At 45.8% G+C, this 19,828-nt stretch overlaps 1 protein-coding gene across 2 annotated transcripts in view; it reads right to left on the bottom strand.

The window, feature by feature from the left end:
• LOC143961855 (C-reactive protein-like) overlaps positions 1–19,828 on the bottom strand; it is a 43,139-nt gene that overhangs the window by 15,681 nt on the left and 7,630 nt on the right. For both annotated transcript variants that reach the window (XM_077471191.1, XM_077471192.1), the window contains exon 2: positions 16,835–16,905. In XM_077471191.1, coding sequence (XP_077327317.1) covers positions 16,835–16,905 — 71 coding nt within the window. The remainder of the gene's footprint in view (positions 1–16,834; positions 16,906–19,828) is intronic.

Genomic DNA, 19,828 nt, shown 5'->3' with positions numbered 1-19,828 from the left:
GGCAACCCTAGTCAGGGTCCACATCTGAACCTGGCAGCTCTGCAATTTCTGGCTGTAGCTCTTCTTGCTGTTCCACCTGAGATGCTAGACAGCTCTCTGATCCCTAGGACAACATTGCCATGTATATTGTTCCTGATGAACCTTGAACTCTTTGCTCCTCTCATGGACTTCCTATTAAAGCCATGTCTCTGCACTTTCTGTTTCCCAGAATATTGTGCTGTCTCCTTGCTCTTTTGCATACCTGCAGCTTTCCTTATCTTTGCTACAATTTGTTACTTGACTATGCTTTCACCTGATCCCAACCTGGAACCACTTGTTACTGACCTTTGGCTTGTTTACCTGACTACACTTCTGCTTGATCCCTTCCTCTTATATCTGTTTCTGGATATATTATATTATATATTGTAATATTTGGGGGTTATTTTAGCTTAAAGGTAGAGCTTACCAGTGAGCTGAGTCCACGCCAGATATGCCGTTTTAAGGGCTTGTAGGCCCACTTTTATTAAAGAAAGAAAAGTCCAATAACAAAATAGTTGCCCACACAGGGGTTTCAGCTTTCCACAGCAATAATGTACGTAGAACCAAAAATACCAAGCCACCCGGCTCTCTTTAGCAGCACTGCTGCTCAGACTTCAGCTGCAGCCCTCTTGGCTCTTTAACAGAGTTCCTGTACACCCAGTACCTCAGCACTCTTTACTAGCTTCTTGTTTTCAGCCCACAAGCTTGGACCCTCTGTCTGCTCTGACAGACCGACCTGTGCAGACATGCACACTTCTTCTCCCTTACACGCCTGGACTCCTCGGGAGGGTGGAGCCCAGAACCCTGGTGTTGGCTTTGTTTTAAGCCCAAGACCCACCTGTGCAATCATCCAGCCAGACTGCTGGCTGGTCCCAAAACCCGGTCCCAGGATTGGAGATTCCGTCCCACCCATAACACTATGGAATCTCCGGGCTCCAGGTCCCAAACTGGATTCTTGAAAACAATGAGGAAACTGAAAAGCCAGTTTCCTCACAAACAAAGAACTTTCCTGGAGCCCCTCAACCTGCCTGGTTGAGAACCCTGCATCCTTCCGCTGGTGGGGTACCATACTACCACATACCCCCCCCCTTTGTTTCGACCCAGAGGGCGGAACACCCAAGTTACTTTTGGTACCTCTGTGCCAGATACCATTTACAGAAGTACCCTCCTGTCCAACCTCGCTTCTCCTAACGGGGAACTCCACCCAATGCCTCCTTTGGTGTCTCCCTCTAAGCCTTACTGTCACTCTGCTATGAGCTTTGATGCGACCTTCCCAACTTTTCTTCCGAGTGAATTTCCATAAGCACTTCCTCTCCTGAAATCTTAATGGGTTCCCGTTGGTCTTCCTACCAACCCTTCTGCCTCCACGCTTCAGGTTCCCAGGTTTCCCCAAAACTCTCTCAGCAGTACTGTTCTGAGACTGTAGGGGGCCTATTTCTATACTGTTTAGAACGGAAACCCACCTCTTATTTCTGGTACCTGACTCAGCAGTCACTAATTGATTACCAGGTTTACCTGTACCTTTGGGCACCACATTATCATGTACCATTAACACATTATTTGGTTCATCATTGACAGACATATTCAAACCAACATTAGACCTCTCAATGTTGCACATGTCACCAATGCCTTTTTTTTCAAAATTTGCTAGGGCAGAGTCTACAGAGGGCACACATACCAGAGGGCCGCCATCACCCACAGGAACCTCACAGGACGCCACCTCCCCTGGGTTCACCCACTCTGCAGGCAGCTGTCCTACCACTTGACCCGTTCTGATGCCATCTGTATTTTTATCCACGCTCCTTGCCCATTCCCCTGTCCCGGGGACCTTATTAGGTTTGTCACCTAAACCAACCATTGGACTGGGGATCCCAGTCTCTTTAACCACCTTTGTTTGAGCCCTAGTCAGGATCTCTGCTGCTTTCAGGTCCACACATGGCCCTTCCACCTCATGTGGTTTTTCTACTGGTACAGTATACACGCCCTTCACCAACTGACCAGTACCACACTGGACCATAGCAGCAGAAATGCTTCCCATCTGGCTGTTAGGAGGTGTAACCACAGGCAATTTAGGCTTATTTTCAACTTCTCCAAAGTCTGTCTCAAATATTTCTTCTGCACGTAGTCCAGCAGCATACGTAGCAGCAACTTTTAACAAAAGTAGCAAATTTAGGAATAAACCATTCCTGTCCTGTTTTGCTGTGCTCTGTACAGCCTGCCATACAGTGCTCCACCTAGTGGTACTGCGCAGTACCAGCCCATCAGACTGTGGAGGAGACACACTATTATAGATTGGCTGTACATCCCAAAGTTCAAGCATCTCTTTTAATGCTTTGGTTAATAACCAGGCCCTTGACTCCAGACCCAAGTCCTTCCTGGGAATTTTCATGACACTGGGGATGCAGAGAGACTCACTTGCTGAGACTTGAAAAGTTGCAATGGTTAACGGAACCTCCTCCCGGCTGGAGGTAAACACAGCCTGGTGCTCCGCCAGAGCGCTGCCAATTGCTGGACTCATACCCAACTTCTCAGGCTCAGCATCAGTGAACTGCTCCAGAACATTACCAGTGACGTCACGTTGACACTCCATGCCAACCTCAGTTTTGTGGGTCACGGACAATGTCTCTGCTGTGCCCTTATTTGGTTCATCCTGCTCACCAGGGTTAACTCCTGCCGCAGCCACCGCGCCCTCAGGTACAGGCTGTTCTGCAGCCCCTCCTGCTGGCCCAGCAGAAACCATGTCCACCTTATTTTTGTGCATAAAAGCCTCATCTATCAGGGAGATAAGATTTTTGCTCCAACTATCCCAATCTGTTGTATGTGAGCTCCCTTCTGCGGTACTCCTCAGCACCGATCCTTCTGCCCAAGGAGACACATAAGAACAGACTGGCTCAGCTGCAGACTCATAACACCAGTCATTGTAAATCATGTCAGACTGTGGTAGCACAGGTTGCAATACACCATATACCTGCACATTTTTAGTACTAGCAGCTTGCACTAACACATTACCATTACACAGTACAGTTCCAGTCTGTCCCACCAGAGTGACATCGCAGTTGTCCAGGGCAACCTCTGACTCCAACACATGAAGTTCCCTGGAGATTCCTGTGGACAACTGTGCTGTCTTACCACCAGTTGCTACAGGCAACGGCCCATTTTTGATAACCCCAGGTTCTTTCAGAGCAAAAGTTTTCCCAACAGCAGCAAACATTTCATTAACATTAACACTTATAGCATTATTCGCATTAGTAGGCTGTCCTAGCCCATGGTCAACTTGAGCCTGATAGTCATTAAACACAACACTTTTAGTCATCAACACAGGTTCTATTTGGATTTTAACCCTTGCATTCCCACTATATAGGGAAAAGTCATTCTCAAGTGCACATTCAGTGGCCCCACTAACTGGGGTCACTCTCACATCATCATGGACAGTCTCGTAACCAGTCCTTTTACACATGAAATCAGCAGTTCCAGCCATCATTTCATTAAAGACAGTCTTACCCACCGCAGTAGTTGGGGTCACCATCTTCATTTGAGTACGTCGTCTTATGCACCAGTCCTCTGCTGCACTTTTACTGGCCAACTCCTCCTGGTGGCCATGGGATGAAACTACAGCAGGCATCTCCCACCGTTTAGCACCCCCTGCAGGCACAACAGGAAACTTCTTGTTGCTAGGGGTGACTGCAAACATATTTTCACCGGAATCTGAGCCTACAGACAAAACTTTCTCAGCAACATTATCTCCAGCCGTATTCCACAACCTAGGGCAAGAAAACATGCCATGCCCCAGCTGGCCACATTCCAGGCATGGTACTGGACGATTTTTTCCCAAAGCGATTCTCTCCTGGTGATTCCCAGCTGGCCGGAATGCACAGGCCTCTTTGTGGGGACGCTGAACCAAACCTCTACTGCAGCTCCTTTCAGGCATAAATTTCACTCCGGTTGCCATGGGAGACCGCACTCTCCCAGCAGAACTTTGCTGGCTCCCTCCAACATGAAAAATTGGCTCCTCCTTAAGCTGCTTTCCAGGATCCTTATTAGACATAGCCCATGGTACAGAGACAGCCCGACTGGCTTCCTCTGCGTTGCTATGGGCAACCACTCTCATCCTCAGCCTTTGATCAGCCTCTCTCCTTGCATATCGCATGGGCTTCTCTCTGCTGGATCCCATCTCATGCTGTGACACATTCACATCTTTCACAATAGCTGTTGTTTTAACTGCAGCAGCTTTGCCAGGGGCAACAACAGCCCTCTTCCAGTTATGGACATCCAGTGGCTTTCCCCTTGCACTGAGGGTTGGCTTCCTTTCCTCTGTAGCTTGGTTCAGTGCTGCTAAATGCCGCTTGCACCAATCCACTGCAGATTCAAATGCTGGTGAACTCTCCATAACAGCAATCATTGCACCAGTGTTGCTAGGGACAACCCCAGCCCTTTTTCTCCTTGATAAACTCTGATCAGGTATGTATGGGGCTCGTTCAGGCGGTAACATCCCCTCCAACCACAGAGCTCTGTCTCTCATTTCAGCAAACCTGGCTTCTTTTAAGAGCTTTGACCGCCCCATACTTAGAGACTCCAGAACAACTTTAAACAGTCCAGGAAAATGAAAGTGTCTCTTTTAAAGCAAGTTGCTTTTCTCTTCATGCAAGCTTTCCTCACCTGCACATTGCACACACTGATTGTGCTGTCTCATGCACACAAACACAGTTCATAGCAAGAGGAAAAAAAAATTTGACTTTTTATTCACAGGTACACCACCTGCAACATGCAATGCCTTTTGCCTGGCTGCACTTCCACACACAGCCAATAGTTCCTGACTTGAACTTACTGTAGAGCAAGGACCCGGATTCCACCGTCTTATGCCCGCATTCGAACACCACTTGTAATATTTGGGGGTTATTTTAGCTTAAAGGTAGAGCTTACCAGTGAGCTGAGTCCACGCCAGATATGCCGTTTTAAGGGCTTGTAGGCCCACTTTTATTAAAGAAAGAAAAGTCCAATAACAAAATAGTTGCCCACACAGGGGTTTCAGCTTTCCACAGCAATAATGTACGTAGAACCAAAAATACCAAGCCACCTGGCTCTCTTTAGCAGCACTGCTGCTCAGACTTCAGCTGCAGCCCTCTTGGCTCTTTAACAGAGTTCCTGTACACCCAGTACCTCAGCACTCTTTACTAGCTTCTTGTTTTCAGCCCACAAGCTTGGACCCTCTGTCTGCTCTGACAGACCGACCTGTGCAGACATGCACACTTCTTCTCCCTTACACGCCTGGACTCCTCGGGAGGGTGGAGCCCAGAACCCTGGTGTTGGCTTTGTTTTAAGCCCAAGACCCACCTGTGCAATCATCCAGCCAGACTGCTGGCTGGTCCCAAAACCCGGTCCCAGGATTGGAGATTCCGTCCCACCCATAACACTATGGAATCTCCGGGCTCCAGGTCCCAAACTGGATTCTTGAAAACAATGAGGAAACTGAAAAGCCAGTTTCCTCACAAACAAAGAACTTTCCTGGAGCCCCTCAACCTGCCTGGTTGAGAACCCTGCATCCTTCCGCTGGTGGGGTACCATACTACCACAATATATACATATCTTGCTCACCTCCTGGTGGGGTGATCATAAGGACTGCAGCCTGGTACTAACCCGCAGCAAAACTCATCTCCACCGTCAGGAGCTCTGATGAAGACTGGTCTGTGGACCAGTTAGTGCTCGATGTGAACCTCTCTACTGTTATAGCTACTGGTATCTGGGCCTGAGCCCTGACTGTCACAGAGGGACACCTTATGTGAGAAACCACCTTTGGGGGACTCACTAAAGAGACCTGGGAATATGGATGGAAACTATGGTACTGTGTTATGGTGTTCTGCACTGATACTGTGTGTCTTGAGAAGCATATATTGTTATATGTGCCAATACTGATGCAGTAAAGGATTGGAAAGCATCTGGACTGGACATTCTTTACTCAGGGTAACATGCCTCAGGCTAAGAATATGTGAGGAAGCTGGCCTCAGGCCAGGAGAGTGATTAACACAATATTATTTTATGGTGGTATCTTTAAAAAGATAGTTATGAGCATATACTTTCTGGAGAAGAGGCAGGACCTGGACCAGCTTGGTGGGAACCGCTGTCAAATTCAGGTCTCTTACAAGCTTACATTTTGTTCCCCTCCTCAATCTGGAGCCTGATGTCTTGATGCGTAAAACAATTTAAAGTCATATTCAAGCAAACTATTGCAAAGTTTTGGAAAGAACCATCTTTGGATAATGTCCAAATGAAACACAGAGTTAATCGCACACTCATACACACAAAATTGGAAGGTATTGACCATAAGTTCGACAAAATCTTCAACCCTGGATCAAACACCACTTGCCACCGAACTTTGAAGAATCCGTCCTTATGCCATGGTAACTACCGTAACTATTGTGTTTCCTATCGCTACATCTACATCAATGGTCGGGTCACACCTGGGGACTTTCCCCACTTCCTCCTCCTTCTTCTTTCTACCTTTTCTTCGTTTTCCACTCTCTCAAGGCCCCTAGTCTTAGGCTCGACCATTGTCTATCATATTTCACGTTGACGGATTCCCTGTCAAAGATGGTAAATTTTCCACACCCGACCTCTCACACTACCATTTATGTCCTCACCCAGCATCCCTCTCTCTCCCAGCCAGCTGGAACTTGTAGTCTGCAGAAGCACTGGCTCCAATACAAATCCTGGTTTTCCGGACCACACATCCCACGATCCCCTAATTTCAGTAGTGGCCTCTCGCTCTCTTTGCATTCAGGAAAAGGTGTCACAATGTCCAGGCTGAACACTAGAGGGAAACAAACTCACTGTAGCCTTTGTTAAAGCGGTGTCCCACCCAAAAAATAAATAAAATAAAAGCCAGCAGGCACACTTTCCTGCGGATGCTGGCTTTTAACAATCGGACACTTACCTGACCTGGAGTCCAGCAATGTCGGCACCGCAGTGGAAGTTTCCATCGGCTGTCAGGTGCTGCCGCCGTCTCACACCGGGAACTCTACTGTGCATGTGCCCCACTTCTCTCTCCTACTGGCCCGGCGACAGGGAAAGGAGGAGGGAGCAGCCCGGACTCCTGGAAGTGGGAACAGGAACCAACCCCCCCCCCCCCGAAAGGAGCCAATTGTGGCACCGGAGGGGGGAGAGGAGACAAATGAACAGAAGTTCCCCTTTTGGGCGGAACTCTGCTTTAAAGAATGTCCCACAATGACACAGGCACCTGGCTACATAATGTATAGGGGTACTAATGTCGTGTACACACGATCGAATTGTCCGGCGTACTTAGTCCGCCGAAATGCATTCCACTGGACAATCCGATCGTGTGTGGGCTTCAGCGGACTTTCTCAGCATAAAGTCCGGCGGACTTAGAAAGTATTTTTGCAGTCCAATCTTTCCGCCGGACTTGGGTTTCAGCGGACAATACGTTCGTCAGTATGCTAGTCCGGCGGACTAAGAATGACGCATGCTCAGAAGCAAGTACGAAAAGGAAGCTATTGGCTACTGGCTATTGAACTTCCTTTTTCTAGTCCCGTTGTACGTGCTGTACGTCATCGCGCTAGCAAACGCCGGACTTTCTGTGTGTCCGTGTGTGGCCAAGTCCGTTCGGTAGAAAGTCTGCCGGACTATCCGCCGGATTGTTTGCCGGACTAAGTACGCCGGACAATTCGATCGTGTGTATGCGGCATAATACTACCAGGTATACAAACTGGCTGCCTTGCTTATTAACCACTTGAGACCCGCGCTATAGCAGAATGATGGCTACAGCGCGTACCTCCTTTGCCGGGACGACGTCTATTGACGTTGTCCCGTGCACGAGCGGCCTGCGCGCCCCCTGAGGGGCGCGCGCAGCACGTTCTATGATCGGCGAGTCTATGAGACTTGCCTGATCACCGATCCGAACAAGGGGTCGATCCCGACCCCTTATCACGTGATCAGCTGTCAGCCAATGACAGCTGATCATGTGATACAACGGAGTCGGTAATCGGCCATTATTCCTCCTCGTGCTGACAGAGCGAGGAGAAAAAAAAAGAGCCGATCATCGGCGGCCGTGATCGGGACATCAGTCCCGATCACGGCCAGCCCTGCCAGTGCCCACCTGCCCCCTGCCAGTGCCACCTCATTAAAAAATAAGTGCCCCCCCGTCAGTGCCACCCAGCAGTGCCCACAGTGTCACCCAGCAGTGCCCACAATCTGCCTCAACAAAGGTGCTACACCCCAGTGCCACATATCTGTGCCCATCAGTGCCCATCAGTGGCGCCCATCAGTGCCCAGCAGTACAACCTATCAGAGCCACCTGTCAGTGCCACCTATCAGTGCCCATCAGTCCCAGCTATCAGTGGTACCTATCAGTGCCCCTTAGTGCCACCCATCCATGCCACCCATCCGTGCCATCTTATCTGTGCCCATCTTTGCCCATCAGTACCGCCTTATCTGTGCCCATCGGTGCCGCCTTATCTGTGCCTATTCGTGCCGCCTTAACTATGCCTATCAGTGCAGCCTATCAGTGCCCACCAATGCAGCCTATCAGTGCCCACCAATGCAGCCTATCAGTGCCCACCAGTGCAGCCTATCAGTGCCGCCTCATAAGCGCACTTCAATGAAGGAGAAAAATTACCTGTTTGCAAAATTTTATAACAAACTATTAAACATGATTTTTTTTTGCATCTTTTTTTGTTTGTTTAGCAAAAAATAAAACTCCCAGCTGTAATTAAATACCACCAAAAGAAAGCTCTATTTGTGGGAAAAAAATGATAAAAATTTCATTTGGGTACAGTGTTGTATGCCCGCGCAATTGTCATTCAAAGTGCATCAGCGCTGAAAGCTGAAAATTGGTCTGGGCAGGAGGGGGGTTTAAGTGCCCAGTAAGCAAGTGGTTAAAGCCCAACTTCAGACATAATGCTTCTTTTTTTTTTTACATTAAATTGTGTATTAACATTTGCTATGATTTGTTTAATCTGTAAGTTATTTTTACTTACATACAGTAGTTATTAGTAGGCCCCGCTGATCTGGTGGTGGAACGTACAGCAGGAGTCATAAATCTGTCTCTCCACTGCCATGGAAGGGCATGTAGACATCATTTCTGATGTTGTCCCTCAATCTCCTTCTTCTGCTCAGCCATTCATCATCATTCATCCTCATTTTTCATCATTCACATACAATGAGAGCACTAAACAAACGTCCAAGATTCCAAGGTAATTAAATGATAAAAATGGTTTGTAGCAGAATAGAGACAATTCATTTTCGGGGGGCCCAACACACTCCCCCTTGATCAGGGCTTAAGATTTCTGGCTGTGCTTAAACTGACTTAGGTGAGAAAATATCAAATCAGACTGCACTGGGATTTACCGCTTGGAAATTTTCATGAGTTCCTGTGCTTCATTCACTAACACTGGCGTAACCTGCCCTCCTGAAACTTTCCAATCAATAAATGCCAGTGCAGTCTTATTTGTTATCTGCAGTCCATTTAAGCACAGCCAGCATTCTAAAGCCCTGATACGGGAGGGAGGGTTGTTTGGTCCACGAAACTCATTAGCTCTATTCTTCTACAAATCAGTTTTATCATTAATTTACCTTGGATTTACATTCCGACAACAAAATCCATGTTTTGTTTTGTTTTTTCCGACGGACATTGGCTCAAACTTGTCTTGCCCACACACGGTCACACAAATCTTGTTGGAAATTCCGAACGTCAAGAACGAGGTGACGTACAACACGTACGTCGAGCCGAGAAAAAATAAAGCTCTGCTTGATTCCGAGCATGCGTGGAACTTTGTGCGTCGGAATTGTGTACACACGATCGGAATTTACGAGAACGGATTTTGTTGTGAGAATATTTGAGATCCATCTCTCAAATTTTGTGTGTCAGAAATTTCCGATGGAAAATGTCCGATGGAGCCTACACACAGTTGGAATTTCCGACAACAAGTTCACTTTGAACATTTTCTGTCGGAAAATCCTATGATGTGCACGGGGCATTACTGGATTGTATGTATGTGGATTCTCAACTCTGGGTCCTCTGCCTTTTTCCCGAGGGCTGTCCCTTTTTGTGGAGGGCTGCTAAAATGGAGCTGGTGTGTCTGGCAACAATTCCATTGGCCCTTGGAAAATCCAAGTCAAGTGCCCCATTTGTTCTTGTATTTTAATTCATCATCCTTCATCATCACTGGGAGCGGGACACAACCCCAGACCTAGTATGCAGCGGATGTGTGGCTCCTGCAGTACCTTCTGGACTCCAGCTCTCTGGGGCTTAGTAATAGGGATGAGCTCAATGTTTGAGTCGAATGTAAGTTCAACTTGAACATCCGTTGTGCGCCTGTTCACCAAACAGCGAACATTATGCGGCACAAATTTGAAAGTCGTGGAACACTGTTAAAGTCTATGGGACATTAACATGAAAAACCAAAACGTGCTCATTCTAAAGGCTTATATGCAAGTTATTGTCATAAAAAGTGTTTGGGGACCCGGGTCCTGCCCCAGGGGACATGTATCAATGCAAAAAAAAAGTTTTAAAAATGCCCATTTTTCAGGAGCAGTGATTTTAATAATGCTTAAAGTGAAACAATAAAAATGAAATATTCCTTTAAATATCATGCCTGGAGGGTGTCTATAGTATGCCTACAAAGTGACACTGGTTTTTCAATGTTTAGAACAGTACCACCAAAAAATTACATTTCTAAAGGAAAAAAAGTAATTTAAAACTGATCGTGTCTGTAATGAATTGCCAGATCCTGGCAATATAGATAAAAATCATTGAAAAAAAAAACGGCATGGGTTCCCCCCCCCCCAGTCCATTACCAGGCCCTTTGGGTCTGGTTTGAATGTTAAGGGGAACCCCAAACCCCCAAAAAATTGCACGGGGGTCCCCCCAAAATCCATACCAGGACCTTCAGGGCTGGTATAGATATTAAGGGGAAACCTACACCAAGTAAAAAAAATGGCTTAGGGGTCCCCCCCAAAATCCATACCAGATCCTTAAGTAGTTTAAAATTACTTTTTTTCCTTTAGAAATGTAATTTTGCTGTGGTATTGTTCTAAAAACGGGAAAACTGTGCCACTTTACAGGCATACTATAGACACCCCCCAGGCAGGATATTTAAAGGAATATTTCATTTTTAACCACTTCAATACAGGGCACTTTCACCCCCTTCCTTCCCAGCCCAATTTTCAGCTTTCATCGCTCTAGCGCTTTCAGTGACAATTGCGCAGTCATGCTACACTGTACCCAAATGAAATTTTTATCAGTTTGTTCGCACAAATAGAGCTTTATTTTGGTGGTATTTATTCACGACTCAGTTTTTTATTTTTTGCGATATAAGCACAAAAAAAGCGGAAATTTGGAAAAAAAACTATATTTTCTTTTTTCTATTTTAAAAGAAATCCAATAAAATCAAATTTTGTCATAAATTTAAGCCAAAATGTATTCTGCTACATGTTTTTGGTAAAAAAAATTCTGTTAAGTGTATAATAATTGGTTTGTGTGATCAGGGACATATGTACGCAAATGATCATGTACATATGCGTGCAGGTGATCACATACATATGTGTGCAGATAATCATTGGGACATGTGATTTTAGTGGGACATATGTGGGGGACATGTTTTTTTTATTAGGGACATGTGTTTTTATTATTTGGGGACATGTATGTTTTGGGGACGTGTGTGGGGACATTGTGTTTATACTGTGTGGTGTGTTTACACTGTGTGGTGATTTGTGTTTACACTAGACTGGTGATCAGTGAGTAAAAAGCTGTAAAAAACAGCTCATACTCACTGATCATCAGCCGGCTGCAGCGTTCTGCTCTCCTCTCCTCAGCGATGACTTCTGTGTGAGGAGAGGAGGAGCCGATTGCCTAGCAACCGGCTGTTTGTTTACATCACATGACGGCCGTGATTGGACACGGCCGTCATGTGATCAGGAGGGCCAATCACAGAGCCCTCCTGCCGATCTGAGATGCGCCATGTCCGGGTGACACGGGCGCATCGGGATCGCGCCGCTGTGTGGGCACGTGCGCGTGCGATCCCGCTCCTTCTGGTGGACGTTCCTGAACGTCCTATCAGAAGTAGACGGCTCCCACCAGGCCGTATATGTGCATTGGCCAGGTGGGAAGTGGTTAAGGATGAGCCGAACACCCCCCGGTTCAGTTTGCACCAAGCGAAAACTGTTAAAGTCTATGGGACACGAACATGAAAAATCAAAATTGCTAATTTTAAAGGCTAATATGCAAGTTATTGTCGTAAAAAAGTGTTTGGGGACCCGGGTCCTGCCCCAGGGGACATGTATCAATGCAAAAAAAGTTTTAAAAACTGCCCTTTTTCGAAAGCAGTGATTTTAATAATGCTTAAAGTGAAACAATAAAAATGAAATATTCCTTTAAATATCATGCCTGGGGGGGGGGGGGTGTCTATAGTATGCCTGTAAAGTGGCACAGTTTTCCCGTGTTTAGAACAGTACCACCACAAAATTACATTTCTAAAGGAAAAAAAGTAATTTAAAACTGATCGTGGCTGTAATGAATTGCCAGATCCTGGCACTATAGATAAAAATCATTGAAAAAAATGGCATGGATTCCCCCCAGTCCATTACCAGGCCCTTTGGGTCTGGTTTGAATATTAAGGGGAACCCCAAACCAAAAAAAAATTTATTGCACAGGGGTCCCCCCAAAATCCATATCAGGCCCTTCAGGGCTGGTATGCATATTAAGGGGAACCCTGCACCAAATAAAAAAAATGGCATAGGGCCCCCCCAAATCCATACCAGACCCTTAAGTAGTTTTAAATGACTTTTTTTCCTTTAGAAATTTCATTTTGCTGTGGTATTGTTCTAAACACGGGAAAACTGTGCCACTTTACAGGCATACTATAGACACCCCCCAGGCAGGATATTTAAAGGAATATTTCATTTTTAAGGATGAGCCGAACACCCCCCCCCCCCAGTTCAGTTCGCACCAAGCGAAAACTGTTAAAGTCTATTGGACACAAACATGAAAAATCAAAAGTGCTCATATGCAAGTTATTTTATAAAAAGTGTTTGGGGACCCGGGTAATTTCTAAAGGAAAAAAAAGTAATTTAAAACTGATCGTGGCTGTAATGAATTGCCAGATCCTGGCAATATAGATAAAAATCATTGAAAAAAATGGCACGAACATGAAAAATAAAAAGTGCTCATATGCAAGTTATTGTCATAAAAAGTGTTTGGGGACCCGGGTCCTGCCCCAGGGGACATCTATCAATGCATTTCTTTTTAAACTGTTGTTTTTTCGGGAGATGTGATTTTTTTAATGCTTAAAGTGAAACAATAAAAATTAAATAATCCTTTAAATATTGTGCCGGGGGGGGGAGGGGGGGGTATCTATAGAATGACTGTAAAGTGGCACATTTTTCCCACGTTTAGAACAATACCACCCTAGCAAAATTACATTTCTAAAGGAAAAAATGTCATTTAAAAGTGATCACAGCTTTAATGAATTGTCGGGTCTCGGCAATAAAGGCCCTTTGGGTCTGGTATGAATATTAAGGGGAACCCCCGAACCAAAATTTTAAAAAAAATTGCATTTCAGGTCTGATATTGAAATTAAGGGGAACCCTGCACCAACATTAAAAAAGAATGGCGTAGCTGTAGACGTTTTATAGCAGAAAGTAAAAAATATTAGTTTTTTTTTTCAAAATTGTCGGTCTTCTTTTGTTTATAAAAAAAATAAAAACCTCAGAGGTGATCAAATACCACCAAAAGAAAGCTCTATTTGTAGGAACAAAGAACATCCTTTTGGGTACAGTTTTGCACGACCACGCACTTGTCAAAGTAACAATTTAAGTGTTTTATTGCAAATAAATGGCCTGGCCATTAAGTGGGGGTAAACCTTTTGGAGGTGAAGTGGTTATGATACTGGGATTGCAACATATATTGCTGCATCCCCTTGAGGTTCTGAAGAAGCCCACAGTGGGCGAAACATGTCAACCATGGGACAAACCACACATGTCTCCCGCCATGTACAGTAAGGCTTGAAAGAGTCTGTGTTTATCTCTGCAATGTTCGGGGTGGACGTCTGAATACACAAACGCATGGAAGCTTGAAGGGTGAAGGGACAGGGGAGACTGGCTCCAAGTCTGTAAACCGGGAGCTGCCTGCTTGGCCAGGAAGGGGGTAAAACCTTTCCGGAGCTGCAGTGGTTAAAAGCTTGTTTGTTTTTTTTAAGCTACATTAAAATTACTATTTTCCCACTGTACACTATATTATTTTTTTGCTTTGTTAGATGCCCCCCACCGCCCAACTCAGAGATGAATTCAGGGAGAAGAAGGAGCCAGATCGCTGTTCTGTGTACACAGAGTTGTAAACACAGAGCCCTGTGCTGTGATTGGCCACGATCGATCAGCACGTATTCAGCCAAAATCATTGGCTGAAACCTGCTGACAAACTTGTGCTGTGGCCAATCACAGCACAAATCAGCAAGGGGCGTACACGCATGCGCACGCACCTGAAAACCAGAAAGTTAAGTTCACTGCAATGTACGTCGAGGGGGCCTGTGGCTGCTGCCTGCCAGCAGTAAATATGTTGTTGGTGGGTGGCAAGTAGTTGACGTTGGTTAACTTTGTGACTTTCCCTTGTTTGTGGTTCCAAAAGGTCTATGCAGAGAACTGCTGCACTGGATGACCGAGCTCAGGTCTGCCAGCTGACAAGCGGCTGAATTCACACTGAGAAAAAAATACAATTGTAGGTATAGTTCACTTTTGGTTTGTTCACATTGTTGCCAGTCAAACCCTGATGAAGGGGGGGGGGGGGGGGGGCACTTGGACAAGAAACGTGTTGGATATTTTTCAGATTATATCCCTAACTTTCAGTGGAATAAAGTTGCATCTGATTTGGTCCTTTTACCAGTGGTGTGGTGCTTCAATTGCAATTCGCAAGACCCCATCCAATACCAGGCCAATACTCCAGTCAGACTACATGCCACAAATAGGTGTCTATGTCAGATCATTTCTTAGAAGAGTTGTCTGTCTCCATGTGGATGAACTCAGGTCATGACTCAGACATCACATAGCCCATGGCTATCCCAGTGAAGGTCCATCCATTAAGGGCGCTGGGGGGCCGCCCCCCCTCCTCAATCCATGCGCCCGACCCCTAATCTACATGCAGGGTGCCAGATGCATGGATTCCAATGTTTTTTTTTTTTTTAAGCACATGACTTCACTTTGACTTCAAAAAAGGGTGACACTGCACCCTGAGCCCACCCAGTTGTGTGACATGAAAATATTAAGCACCGGCCGCCACTGGGTGGTGATTAGGGTTGATCCCAATGTTCGTAAAGTCTGTGGGACACCAACATGAAAAATCAAAAGTGCTAATTTTAAAGGCTTATACGCAAGTTATTGTCCTATAAAGTGTTTGGGGACCCGGGTCCTGCCCCAGGGGACATGTATCAATGCAAAAAAAAAAGTTTTAAAGACGTCCGTTTTTTCGGGAGCAGTGATTATAATAATGATTAAAGTGAAAAAATAAAAATGAAATATTCCTTTAAATATCGTTCCTGGGGGGTGTCTATAGTATGTCTGTAAAGTAGCGTGTGTTTCCCGTATTTAGAACAATACCACAGCAAAATGAAAATTCTAAAGGAAAAATTGTCATTTAAAACTGATTGCGGCTATAAAGAATTGTCGGGTCTCGGCAATATAGATAAAACTCATTGGAAAAAAATAGCATGGGTTCCCCCCCAGTCCGTTACCAGGACCTTTGGGTCTGGTATGAATATTAAGAAGAACCCCGAACCAAAATTTAAAAAAAAAAAGGTTGTGTGGGGGTCCCCCTAAAATCCATACCAGGCCCTTCAGGTCTGATATGGAAATTAAAGGGGGAACCCTGCGCCAAAATAAAAAAAAAATGGTGTAGAGGTCCCCCCCAAATCCATAGCAGACCCTTATCCGAGCACGCAACCTGGCAGGCCGCAGGAAAAGAGGGGGAGACGAGAGAGCGCCCCCCCTCCTGAACTGTACCAGGCCACCTGCCCTCAATATGGGGAGGGTGCTTTGGGGTCTGACCCCAAAGCACCTTGTCCCAGGACCCCCAGATCCCAGCCTCCTCCCCCATGTGAATTAGTAACAGGGTAATAAAAAGTGTCAAAAATGGTAAAAAAAAAACATGGGGAACTCATGCTCTTTTTTTTTCAATGAGTTTTATCTATATTGCCGAGACCCGACAATTCATTATAGCCGCAAACAGTTTTAAATGACATTTTTTCCTTTAGAAATATAATTTTGCTGTGGTATTGTTCTAAACACGGGAAACACGTGCCACTTTACAGGCATAATATAGACACTCCCCAAGGCACGATATTTAAAGGAATATTTCTTTTATATTGTATCACTTTAAGTATTAAAAAACCAGTGCTCCCGAAAAAAATAACGTTTTCAAAACCTTTTTTTTACATTGATCCATGTCCCCTGGGGCAGGACCCGGGTCCCCAAACACTTTTTATGACAATAACTTGCATATTAGCCTTTAAAATGAGCACTTTTGATTTTTCATGTTCGTGTCCCATAGACTTTAACTGTGTTCGTGCGTCCTTCCAAATGTTTTGCCTGTTCGGTATGTTCTGGTGCGAACCAAACCGAGGGGGGTGTTCGGCTCTTCCCCAGTGATGATCTAATGGCTGTAATTCAGTAAGCAGAGCTTCCAATAGGGAAGGGGGAAGAGCCAAGCTCTTCCTTGTGGAACCTCTTTATGTAAAGAGAAATAGAAAAGCGGAGAAGAATGGAAATATCATACATCCCTTATTTCCTCTAGCAGTAAGTGTACGCAGGCTCTATCACTTACCTTCCTGTGCAAGAGACACAGAGACCACCATCAACAACGCCACCGCACTCAGCTCCATCTCTCTGAATAGCCTAAAAATAAAATAAAAAATCAGTCTCTGCTAAGCAATAGTCAGCATTTGTTAGTAGAAACAGACAAAAATTTTATGGCCAAAGGTATCTGGGTTTCAATAAGCGGCCAAACAAGTCACCACTAGGTATGAGCTGAATGTTCAGTCCAAACGGAACACGTCTGAACACGTCTTGTTCCATCGCTTCCCTCTTGCCCAATGATAATGTAGAGGGGGGTCTATTGTTACTGACCGCTGGAGGGTTCTATGAAGCTGGCTGTGGGGAGATCTGTTGTTGCTGCTTGGAGTCTATTGTGGGGTGGGGGGGTGTTGATATTTTGCTGCAGGTAGTCCACTGTTGCTAGTGGGATCTATTGTTGCTGACTGAAGATGATCTATTGTACTGCTTGTTGTTAAATTCAATACAAATTTCTTAGCACCACAAAACGATACTTAGTTCTGTATTCTCTAATAGTGATGGCCGAACGGTTCGCCCGGCGGTCGTTTCGCGGCGAATTTCCGACTTTCGCCGTCCGCGGGTTCGAACGCCTTTTTCCGTCGTTCGCCCCGGCGGACTTACGTGTTTAATGTATACAAGAACTTTAACCTTTCGTGACACGTTTATCATGTGTTACAGGACAACCAATTGAGACATGACAGCTCATGGACACTTGGACATTCCCCCTAACCTATAAATACACCCGATCCGGTGGCCATTTTACATTCTTTCTTCTGTCACTGTAGGGAAAGGATCCTGTGTGGAGTAGGGACAGAGAAAACGCTAGCTATTTGGTACACAAAAGTTCTTTTCAGGACTGGTATAGGTGTTAGGTCAGCAGCCTGAGTTTCTTTTGTCAGTTTAGATAAAGGGACAGAGCGCTGTATGCTGCTATTTTAGGGACAGCTCAGCCAGATTAGTCTTTCTTCATCATCATCATCATCATCATCATTAGCTGTTACTATCAGGTCCACAAAAGAGCTGTTCCAGCTAATCGTTCCAGCCTACTCTTTTTTGCCAATTTGTATAGGGACAGGCAGGAAGCAGTGTGTCAGGCAGTGAGGATAATTTTAAAGACTTGCTGTTACTATTAGTTCCACAAAGGTTCTTTTCAGGACTGGTATCAGTGGTACGGTAATAGGCTTGTACACGTATAATATTCTTTCTTCCAAATATAGAAAGAATATTATACTTGACTGCTGCCCTTCTGCTGCAGTCTGCTAATCATTCACAACTCACTTGTTCCACAAAGCTCTTTATCAGGACTGGTAACTTGGTCTGTCTAGGGTGCTACGGTACATAGGCTTGGGTGCGGTACAGTCTGCTGTTCTGTAAGGACCGCTATCGGTCCACAATACATAGGGTTGCCGTGCACTACTGCTGACCGCTGCCCTATACTGCAGCAGTCCTTCATTGGTATAGGGACTGACGTACAGTCTGCTAATCACTAACACACAACCTGCTTGGTCCACAAAAGTTCTTATAAGGACTGGTAACTTGGTATAGGGTGCTACGGTACATAGGCCTGAGTGCGTTACAGTCTGCTGTTCTGTAAGGACCGCTATCGGTCCACAATACATAGGGTTGCCGTGCACTACTGCTGACCGCTGCCCTATACTGCAGCAGTCCTTCAGCGGTATAGGGACTGACGCACAGTCTGCTAAACACTAACACACAACCTGCTTGGTCCACAAAAGTTTTTATAAGGACTGGTAACTTGGTATAGGGTGCTACGGTACATAGGCCTGAGTGCAGTACAGTCTGCTGTTCTGTAAGGACCGCTATCGGTCCACAATACATAGGGTTGCCGTGCACTACTGCTGACCGCTGCCCTATACTGCAGCAGTCCTTCATTGGTATAGGGACTGACGTACAGTCTGCTAATCACTAACACACAACCTGCTTGGTCCACAAAAGTTCTTATAAGGACTGGTAACTTGGTATAGGGTGCTACGGTACATAGGCCTGAGTGCGTTACAGTCTGCTGTTCTGTAAGGACCGCTATCGGTCCACAATACATAGGGTTGCCGTGCACTACTGCTGACCGCTGCCCTATACTGCAGCAGTCCTTCATTGGTATAGGGACTGACGTACAGTCTGCTAATCACTAACACACAACCTGCTTGTTCCACAAAAGTTCTTATAAGGACTGGTAACTTGGTATAGGGTGCTACGGTACATAGGCTTGAGTGCGGTACAGTCTGCTGTTCTGTAAGGACCGCTATCGGTCCACAATAGATAGGGTTGACGTGCACCACTGCTGACCGCTGCCCTATACTGCAGCAGTCCTTCAGCGGTATAGGGACTGACGTACAGTCTGCTAAACACTAATACACAACCTGCTTGGTCCACAAAAGTTCTTATAAGGACTGGTAACTTGGTATAGGGTGCTACGGTACATAGGCTTGAGTGCGGTACAGTCTGCTGTTCTGTAAGGACCGCTATCGGTCCACAATAGATAGGGTTGACGTGCACCACTGCTGACCGCTGCCCTATACTGCAGCAGTCCTTCAGCGGTATAGGGACTGACGCACAGTCTGCTAAACACTAACACACAACCTGCTTGGTCCACAAAAGTTTTTATAAGGACTGGTAACTTGGTATAGGGTGCTACGGTACATAGGCTTGAGTGCGGTACAGTCTGCTGTTCTGTAAGGACCGCTATCGGTCCACAATAGATAGGGTTGACGTGCACCACTGCTGACCGCTGCCCTATACTGCAGCAGTCCTTCAGCGGTATAGGGACTGACGCACAGTCTGCTAAACACTAACACACAACCTGCTTGGTCCACAAAAGTTTTTATAAGGACTGGTAACTTGGTATAGGGTGCTACGGTACATAGGCCTGAGTGCGTTACAGTCTGCTGTTCTGTAAGGACCGCTATCGGTCCACAATACATAGGGTTGCCGTGCACTACTGCTGACCGCTGCCCTATACTGCAGCAGT

Source organism: Lithobates pipiens, unplaced genomic scaffold (genome assembly GCF_037356315.1).
Source record: "Lithobates pipiens isolate NorthernLeopardFrog02 unplaced genomic scaffold, aLitPip1_a1.2 Scaffold_8, whole genome shotgun sequence".
NCBI lineage: Eukaryota > Metazoa > Chordata > Amphibia > Anura > Ranidae > Lithobates > Lithobates pipiens.
This window is presented reverse-complemented; position numbering and strand designations above follow the sequence as displayed.